Source organism: Ascochyta rabiei, chromosome 18, assembly GCF_004011695.2.
Source record: "Ascochyta rabiei chromosome 18, complete sequence".
Lineage (NCBI taxonomy): Eukaryota > Fungi > Ascomycota > Dothideomycetes > Pleosporales > Didymellaceae > Ascochyta > Ascochyta rabiei.
This window is the reverse complement of record NC_082422.1, coordinates 800123-809901: the sequence shown is the minus strand read 5'-3', so window position 1 is coordinate 809901 and position 9779 is coordinate 800123. Positions and strand designations below refer to the sequence as shown.

Genomic DNA, 9779 nt, shown 5'->3' with positions numbered 1-9779 from the left:
TTTCGACTTCGTTGGCTCCTACTTCGCCCAGATACTTGGGGTTCCAGGCCATGGCTCTTGGGAGTTGGACTTTTGAATTTTGTGTGAATGCAACAGAATGTTGCAAATTGTTCTACGGCACTCAAATGTAACACTATTGGCAGTTATATATACCTGTTGTTGCCATATTTGTTCACCAGAGCCAGGTAAGTGACAGCAAACGGTATCAGATCAAGACAGTGCGTTTGGGAAGCAAAGCGCTGTATTGGCACAAGGTCCATCAGAACTCTGGTGGTGCTCGCTAATATATAGGAAATCCATACTTGTATCCAACCTGTCCTGCGAAGTGATGCGTTATGTAAGCTAGTAAACAAAGCTATATCCTACACAGCCATGATGGATGCTCCCCCATCCAGCGTGATCCTGTTTCGGATGTTAACCTTCATCAAGCGGCCAGTAGACTTGGTGAGGCTTCCATCTTCTTTCTTCCCAAGCACCGCGTTCGGCGAATACACGAGTGCCTCGCCCGTCTCTAAACTCTCGATCTGCTGCATGATAGCCTTGTCGTCATCTACCGCGTTGATGTGTCGTCGGAGTGCAGCGTACCAGGCGGGGCTCGTGAAGCGATGCATGATTATCACCGAACAAAGGGCGATCAATTCTGTTGCGATAGTTGGCTCTTGTGTCGATACGACAATACGGGCACCTTGATGCCGTTGCAGACGAATCACTGCGGTGAGATAGTTGGTGAGCACCTTGGAGCCAGGAGTGTCAAGCATGTACTGTAGAGATTTAGCCGGAGTGTTCTGGATATGGGGGGCAATGTTACCTTGTGAGCTTCATCTAAGACTAGCATCTTTGCTGGCGCGGGAGACTGCAGAAAGCGCTCCAAACCAAGCTTGAATAGTATGCATGCTGTACTAGGAGTGACGAAAGCATCAGAAAGGTCGATAATTGTTAGTTCGCCAGGTCTGTACTCAGGTTCTGGACATTCTCCAGTCAGATCCAAGAATGACTCAAGCAAACCCAGTCGCATCTCCAGCATGTTTGTCTGCGTGGGATCAAAAGACTCTTGTGCAAGTTGGTTTTTGAATTCTGCATAGTCAAAGCAGCCGTCTTTGCTCTCTGATGCAATCCCACGCAGGATCGTCTCCACACGAGCCATGTACAGAGGCGTTGTTGACTTCTCGTCCACTGCCATCAAAGTGCGCAGAGCCGAAATATCAAGCGTCCGGGCTTTGAGTTTGAAGGGGACTAGAGTCACGTTCGGCAAACGTTTGTAAAGCTGCTTGATGGCTGGATTGGACGGTGAGTACAGCACAGTCACCCGTTTGACGTGTTGACCTGGATAACCTGGACAAGCGGCTCCAAGAAATGTAGCTTCGCTGATGTTGAAACCCGCTCCTGTTCCGCTCCATTCACCGTAACTGAAGACTAATGTGGAAGCAGGACTTTCAAGATGGCCGAGGTTTGGTGATTTCAGAACGGCATTCTCGAGAACACAAGATGTCGTATGGCTTTTTCCACTGCCCTGAACACCGCAAACAAACGCCGAGAATGGAACATTTGTGTTCAAAAACAGCTGAGAGTTTAGAAGATCATCTTCCCCATCTTCGAGACTCCCGAGCAAGCCATACTGAGGTACAAAGTCTTTGTAGTGTTCAGCAACGACATGTGCCGCGAGTAGAGGTGCTTGACGTATGCTCCGCTCTATGGCACTTGAAGATGGCGATGTAGTTGCGTGCTTGTTCCGGTCGGTAAGTAGCTTCCCATATAGCAGAAGATCAGGGCCTCTTCTCTGAATAGCAGCTTCATCCCCTGCCTCGGTTTGAGCTAGCATGTCATCACTAGATATCTGGAGCTGCTTCAGCTTTTTAGCAAGCGTATCATTATGGGACTCAGTAACATCGTATGGCTGGAGCGTGTTCGTGTCGGAGAGTTCTGGAACAGTAGTTGAAGCTAACGAGCTAGAGGGTCTTGTCGCAGACGACGATGTTGCCGATTTGGTGTTATTCGTTGATCGTACAATTGTTATTGGAGCAGTCGAATGAGCAGTAGCAGTCACACCAGGCTGCGTCGAACTTTTAGGCGACTGCTTGGGAGCGACTGCTTGCGCCATGCGAGCTATCGCAACAACTCTGTCTCGTCTTTGTACCCTAGTAGCTTGTAAGCACTAGTAAGATGCGTTTGCAACGGCTGGCTTACGTCAACACGGCTTCTTTCGCTGCATCAATATTGAGGTCAGTTCTCAGGGTCTGCAGGTGGTTGCGTGCACCAGACCGGTTTCGCATGTAGCCATTTTCGCTTCTCGACTGCTGTTTCAAAATCTCCACACAAGAGTCCATGTCAAATCTAAAGCACATCAGATTGATATACGCTGAATAGTTATTCTCAGTGCTTACTTCTTCAGTGCAGCATTCAGCTCTTTCTCCGATCGAGGATGTGCAGCATTCAGCTCTTTGCTGAAAGACTGAAAGTCCATAGGCACTACTGGAACGCCACTTGCGTCGCAATGCCGCTTGCGATATGTCGTCCATACAAGATTTTCCATGTTGATGACTGAGCTTTCGATGTGGGTTTCTCCAAGGCCAACGGTCTGTACTAAGTATCAACACTGTGTTTGCTGTCATCAAAGAGAGCTTTCATTCAACATGAACACAAGCAGACATTGTCTGCGTCTGGCGAAGTGTAGACCTTCGCAAGAGAAAATGCTTCACTCAGCTTGCACCCACATCAAATGGAAGCATCTAGCGACAAATCGGGAAAGTGAACTTACATTGTTTGAGACACTGAGTGAAAGTAAGTCCTTTGTCGAATTACCTTTGATCGTCGGGTCGTTGCTTATGACCATATCCTCCACATTGTTTGCCTCCACGTCAGTCTGAGAAGATTGTACCGATTCCGATGGACCAGAGGCCTGTTGTTGAATTGTTTTGCTGATGCGGCACATTTCCTCCATCACGCTCTCAATCTGAACTGGAGAAGCGAGTTTGAAAGCAAAGCCAGAGTTTGTAGTTGTCGCAGACTGAACCGGGACCTCAGGTTCGGAAGCTTTCACTGCTATCTTGGATCGAACCGGATCAACTTCCTGCGCGAAAACATGATGAGTCGCAGTAGTACCAGACATGGACGCCGTGATAGCTTGATCCATAGTCATCTCTACCTCATCTGGATCGTTGCATGTAGACGAGGAACGAGATGATATTTCAGACGCACGTTGATCAGACTCGGGCCGTGGTGGAGGCGATATTTGCGTTGGCTGTAACGGTGAAGGCTGAGTGAACAAAGGTGGCGAGTTTCGTGCCAACGGTAAATTCGATTCGAGAGTCCTGGCCTGAGAGGATGATTGACTGTTGGTGGTCGAATAATATTCTTCTTCTTCAATTTCGGAGTCTGATTCCCACTCACTCTCTGTCATGTGCACAACAGCATCTGGATCCGCAAGTCCAAAGTGGCCCCTGGGCATTAGTGGTGATGCAAAGTCAAAGGAGCGATTAGAAGCTGCAAGAGCTGTAGCTTCAAGCGGGGCCTGGGATCTCAGAGGGTTTACTTGCGTGCTGTGCTGACTGGAATCGACGATTTGCTCCACGAGTTCTATTCCATTCCTTGAGGTAGACCTGACATTTGATGTAGATGTGGGTAAATTTTGCACCCTTTCGACGTGCTGTGGTTGTATCGACACATCCAATCGAGATGGGTTTGATGGAACTGACGTATCCATGGATCTCTGCAGAGTGACAGGCGGAGTGGAGACTTGTATTACAGCGAGCTTCGCAGGAGCAGCTGGTTGGCCAACCTGGTGTGTTTGTTGCGCCTGTTTTAACGCTTTGATTCGCTCTGCAGACCTGAGGTTAGTTATGACAAAGGGATCGGGAAGCTCATGGGAGCTGCCAGGCACACGAAGTCTGCCTTTAGGTCAGTTTGGGCTACTATCTGGCTTTCAGTCTTGACATACCTGGCAACAAGCTCTTTGATTTTAGTTTCCTGAGATGGTCTATCTGTGACGAGCTGCGCAATGAACTTCTTCCAGCCTATGAACCCCGTTTTAGTGAAGCCGTGTTCGAGATATCGGTCGTTGATCCAAACAGCTAGAGCAGTAGTAGACCTAGTTGTAACCGATGAAGTAGCAGGCGTGGACATAGACCCCGTAACTATCTTCGATTGTCTTGAAACAGCTGTGACATTTTCATCTTCTATACTAACAGAACGTTAATGCTGATACCTGAATGAACGGACCGAACTTACATGTTCAGAACCTTTTCTAAAACAACTCTACTCAGATCTGGCCTCAGTTCCCCCAGATGTGTGGCTACTAGGGTACGATTGCTGAATCGTCCTTGCTTATCCAAGGGAAAGTTGCGACATACCCCGGCGTTGAGCATATGTGCCATGCTAACATCATTAGCCTGGTAAGAAATCCATGAGGTCTATCAGCTTCACCTCTCGAGCATCTCTGGAAGGCGTGGAGCAACATCAGGAAAAACTTTCGCTGCCTTTTTCCTGAATTTGTCCATATTCAGAGGAAAGCACAAAACGCCATTCTTGTCGCAGTGACGTTCTTTTAGCATATCGAGCACTCGTGAGTCGAGCGAAGGCGCCATTATGGCGAGATGCTTGAACGTGTCACTGCGCTGTTTTGGAAATGCGCGTAGCTCTTCTTATAGAGGATCGTTCACAGTGCTAAACGATCTTTCTGGGATCGGGCGTCAATCTCGATGTAGGATTCTCGTCTCGCTTAGCTTGCATGCAGAACTGACAACTCATCAAAGACACGGATGTTCTGTCCTTCACTTTTTCTAACCCCGCGCGCTTCGCCAAGGTGGAACGCATGTGTCGAAGCGTAACGCCGGCTCTACGCCTCAAGCCTAGACACAAGAGATCAGGTCGATAGGCGCTAAAGAAGATCGCTGATAAGCGCTAGCCTTGTAAGACGTGCTTCGATTGCGGACCGTGCCGCAGCCGCGAGGCTGAGGTTCGCGTGAGGGCTGTGCCATCCGCAAGTTCCTCGAGGGATTGGTCCAAAAAGTGCGGCTTCACATCAGCACCTTGGTTAACGCTTCCTTCAGCCCCCTCTCATCCAGCCATTCCTCAACAGCTTTCATATCGCCCCTGTTCTGCCTCTGGCCTCTTCTCTCGCCTACAGTATCTGTGATCTCCGTCATATCACCGAACACCCTGTCCGCAGCCTCACGATACCGCTCGCTAACCTTCTTGTGATGCGCAGGAATGTCCCCCCAGCTCTCTGTCTTGATAAAGCGCATATACTCATCAATACTTTGCGAGCCGCCTTCGACGCAAAGCAGGCCTGGTTTCCCAGCGTATAGAAAGCCGGTAAGGTTGTATGCGGGGGCAAACTTGATGAAGTCGTCACGCTTCGAGCGTGTGCTAATCGAAGGGAAGTAGAACCAGACTCGTACGAGTGGCCCAGGCTCGGATGCTGATACAGTTGCGGTCACTTGAGACTGGACTGACTCTTTGTGCGCTTGTGCGGCTGCGATTTTGATATGTTCAATGGTGCTGAGTAGATCCTCACCCTCAGGTACGGTATCTTGGAGTTGGTTTGTCAGAGCTCTGTTTAACCAGGATGGCTGTTGGATTCGAGCCTTGACAGTTGGTGGTTCGTCTGGAGCTTGAGAACCTTCGTACGTGAAAGGTGCTGTGAGGTCCAACTGTACTGTCTGTGGTTTTGGTGCATCGTCCTCTGCGATAGACAGATCCAAGTTCAGCGAAATGATCGGTGCAGCATTAAAAATACGACTTTCGCCGCTGTCAATCATATCGCGCAGCGTATCGAGAACGATTCTCGTGTCATCGCCAAGTGCGACCTCCTCTGGGTACATGGCCATCAGTAAATCGATTTGGCCAATCTGTAGCTCCAACAAGTCGCGAGGCAACAAGTGCCACGATGGCGCGTCAGCCATTGCGTCTTGTAATAGAATCCGGGCGATGAAACCTGCGAGGCAATCGTTGTTCACGCGAGGTTAAGATTTTTAGCGCCTCGCGACCGCATGTTAGCGCGGCGCGTGTTTTATGGACGCGTTTGTTGTTTTCTCTGCAGACGCAGAGCTTCGTAGTCAATGCTGTCATCTGCTATGAGGCCGTCCTTCAAATCCATGTTTTACAGAGTGAGACGAAATGCAGTGATGGGTGCACATTAATGTTTTATAGCTTTAGAGGCGAAGAGAGAAGACGCATATGCGCTAAAGGAGAGTATACAGCACGCATCAATTACTTCGATTTCACCGCAGGAACGCTGCCAGTCTATCATGCTGAGTTTCAGCACAGAACTGCCGTATATGTTCATCGTAATGTACTTCGTATCTTCATTATCATGTCGTAGAACGGTTTTCAACCCTTAGTGTTGGGAACGGAGGAGTGATGGGTTGGGAGAAGGAGAGCGGCCTCGAAGAGCCGGAGAGCTGGGACACAGCATGGGGCTAGCTGCCGTGCTCAGCGCATCGAGGCTCAGCTGGCTGATTGCCTCCAGACTGCCTTGGACATCGTCTTCGGACAAGTCAAGCATCAAACGCAGCTCGTTGGCCTTGAGCTGTTCACCCAGACCAATCATGAGCTGCTCTTTGGACTCGCTGCCTGGAAAGTCGTAGTAATACCATCGATGGTTCAGGTCAGACAAGCTGTGAGGCTCTTCCGGTGTCGTGATCCTGGCTGTGACACGTCTGACGTCCATGCCGAATACACCTGAGATCTGAGGCTCGCTGCCGATACCCCCCAATCCCGAATCTGAGGACGCCGTCCGTTGTAGCGACTTTGGAACTTTGGCGCCCTTCTCGATCGGTAGCTCACTCAGGCGGTTTGAAGCGCCCGAGTCTTGGAGCTTCGCACGCTTGAAGACAGCATTCTTTAGCTCCGTGATGCCCAAGATAATGTACAAGGGCTTGCCAGCTTTTACTATATCACAGATCCAAGTGCGCGCCTCTGGGTCGTCGCACACAGCTTGGAAGGCTGCTGTAGGATCCTGGCTTGTGCGCTGGATCATCTGCTCGGCCTTGACCGTAAGCAGGTTCGGCTGCCTGTATATTCTTCCCAGCTCAAATTTGGCGCCATAGTTTGTGAGGAATCGTCCCTCCTGATCGATGCTGTACAAATCTTTGTAACGCAGCTGGATGTGGTAATCGTTGAGGTCGTCGACTTCTTCGTGCGCTTTGTTCGAGTAGAAGCTCTCGCGTTCGGGGTGAAGTGGGTGGGTAAGGAGTTGCCCGACTGAGCTTGTTAGCTTGGCTGGAGCTGTTGTGGAGTGACATTGGTACCCACCCATAAGCATGTCTGCTGGGAGGGGCTTTGGAAGCAATCCGTGTAGCACCATGGTTGTGAGTCTTGCGATCCTTAGGGGTTGAATATGGATTTATAACAATGTATAGTTTGGGCGGGTTGGAGGAAGCCTGGACTGCAAAGCACTTAGGACAGATTGAGGGTGAGAAAAGTAGAAGCTGGTGAACCCCGAGATCATGCACACCATCAGCTTGGCCACAGCTTGGCCCGAAGGAGCTAGTAAGCAGGACATCGCGGTTCACGTTGGACGCTGCGACGCTGATATTGGACGGACATTCCAACCCCGGAACGATGAGCACAGAGTAGACTATCGACGTCGTTGAGGACCTCGACATCACCTACAGATCTATCACGTGTTGTTTATTGTTCGTGTGGAATGCCCCGCCAACGTCTTCATTCTCCTCCAAGGGCACGACCGGAGATCTGCCCGCCACGGGGCCTGCAGTCTCTTGCATTGCAGAAAGGGCCGAATACCCCAGCGGCAGCAGTCTAAGCAGCACTGCTAGAGGCCTTCAGCGAGGGTATAAGTGCTATACAACTCTAATAGAATGTGCTGAAGGCTTGTGATACCTTTTCAAGTCGAAATCGATCTGCAGACTACCTCTTTTAATTCGACAACGTGAGAGACAATCTATGCCGAGGCAAAGATTGGGACAGCAATGCATTTGATGCATTATTCAAGACTTGGACGTAAGCTGCGCGGAAGACCCATTCGTGCCATTCTCGCCAATCAGGTATTCAGGGCTTGCCTTCTCTTCACTCATCACCGCGAACACGGCCGCCATGCAGCTTCCTCCAACATGCATCTGCTCAATCAAGCTGAGCATGTACGTATGATCGGTTCTTCTTGGCTGTACAGTCTTTCGCGGCTGTGCTCTGTGTTCTCATGATCAACCAGATAAGCCCCTCCTTTGCTTGCAGTACAGTACGTACGACACAGACAGGGCCTATGAACAAAAAAATTTGCATGTTGTATAAGGAGAATGGGATTCGAAATTCAATGGATAGATTGGTCAGTGATGGTGCGGTCTTGCATCTCAACAAGGTTGTCTGTGAGAGACACATGTCAAATCTATATCTGGCCGCGTGCAGCGTTAGCGTGTGTGCTCAAAAGAGGGAGCTCGCTGACATGTAGATACCATGAGGATGAACTAAAGCCTTCAACAACTAGCTTGCGTCGACCTTGACACCGCCGTTGGCAGCCGCAAGTACCGATTCCTCAGATCCTTGGAAGCATCGACGATCAGCCCACATGTAGGAGAGAATTTACAAGAAATCGAACGAAATAAACATCAGGATCAACGTCATCCCACTATCCACCGGGTCCCACTTCAGCCTCCTCGGCCGTGGTTAGCTAACAGCCAGCTGCTATCGCCGCAGTAAGCCCACAGTTGGATACAATTGGCCAATCACAGGATGTTGAGCATAAAGCCACACGTCACTCTGGACCAGGCCCCTCACTAACCGTGAGAGCTCTCGAGTACTTAACCCCTCTTATTCCTCTTCCATTACTGCATCTGAATTCAATTGCACATTCTTCTACCTTGTACCTTTAAACACCCAACTATATCCATCATGGTCCCGATTCCCCAAGCCAATGAGCTCAAGGACCTTTTCAGTCTCAAGGGCAAGGTCGTCATTGTTACCGGTGCCTCCGGCCCTACCGGTATCGGTATCGAGGCTGCCCGTGGTTGCGCTGAGTACGGCGCCGACCTTGCCATTACCTACAACTCTCGCGCTGATGGCGCCGAGAAGAACGCGAAGGAGCTGAGCGAGAAGTACGGTGTTAAGGTCAAGGCCTACAAATGCCAGGTTGGCGTCTACTCCCAGTGCGAGCAGCTCGTACAGGACGTCATCAAGGAGTTCGGCAAGGTCGATGTCTTCATCGCCAACGCTGGCAAGACCGCCGACAACGGTATCCTCGACGCTACTGTTGAGCAGTGGAACGAGGTCATCGAGACTGACTTGACCGGTACCTTCAACTGCGCACGTGCTGTTGGTCTTCACTTCCGCGAGCGCAAGACTGGTTCCCTCGTCATCACTGCCTCCATGTCTGGCCACATCGCCAATTTCCCCCAGGAGCAGACCTCCTACAACGTCGCCAAGGCTGGCTGCATTCACCTTGCCCGCTCGCTTGCCAACGAGTGGAGGGACTTTGCCCGTGTCAACTCCATCTCCCCTGGATACATTGACACTGGTCTGTCCGACTTCGTTCCCGAGGACATCCAGAAGCTGTGGCACTCTATGATCCCCATGGGCCGTGATGCCAAGGCCAAGGAGCTCAAGGGTGCCTACGTCTACTTCGCCTCTGACGCTTCCTCCTACTGCACTGTAAGTTGACTCGAGTGTTACACCGCTTGCAAATATACTAATGATTATAGGGCTCCGACCTCCTCATTGACGGTGGTTATTGCGCCAGGTAAATGTGTCGTCCCACCAACAGAGAATGGGCTCGACAGCGATACGATACACACTGGGTTCTTCTGGAATAACGACACCTTCCTCGTACT

General features: G+C 50.4%; 4 protein-coding genes across 4 annotated transcripts; 1 reads left to right on the top strand and 3 right to left on the bottom strand.

Annotated features, from left to right (window-relative positions):
* Positions 1-362: 362 nt before the first annotated feature.
* EKO05_0010070 (uncharacterized protein) lies at positions 363-4119 on the bottom strand (the record flags this gene model as incomplete). Its single annotated transcript, XM_038942978.2, has 6 exons — positions 363-761; positions 809-2135; positions 2185-2331; positions 2382-2575; positions 2756-3884; positions 3935-4119. 6 exons carry the CDS (start codon positions 4117-4119, stop codon positions 363-365), a joined length of 3381 nt encoding a protein of 1126 aa, XP_038794617.2.
* An 893-nt stretch (positions 4120-5012) lies between these two features.
* Positions 5013-5900, bottom strand: EKO05_0010069 (uncharacterized protein; the record flags this gene model as incomplete). The annotated part of the gene is made up of 1 exon (XM_038946997.1): positions 5013-5900. One exon carries the CDS (start codon positions 5898-5900, stop codon positions 5013-5015), a length of 888 nt encoding a protein of 295 aa, XP_038794616.1.
* Positions 5901-6334: 434 nt separating this feature from the next.
* On the bottom strand, positions 6335-7303 carry EKO05_0010068 (uncharacterized protein; the record flags this gene model as incomplete). The annotated part of the gene is made up of 2 exons (XM_038942897.1): positions 6335-7200; positions 7252-7303. The coding sequence occupies 2 exons, from the start codon at positions 7301-7303 to the stop codon at positions 6335-6337; spliced, it is 918 nt and encodes a 305-aa protein (XP_038794615.1).
* A 1541-nt stretch (positions 7304-8844) lies between these two features.
* Positions 8845-9692, top strand: EKO05_0010067 (Sorbose reductase; the record flags this gene model as incomplete). The annotated part of the gene is made up of 2 exons (XM_059637685.1): positions 8845-9600; positions 9651-9692. 2 exons carry the CDS (start codon positions 8845-8847, stop codon positions 9690-9692), a joined length of 798 nt encoding a protein of 265 aa, XP_059493668.1.
* Between the last annotated feature and the right edge of the window lie 87 nt (positions 9693-9779).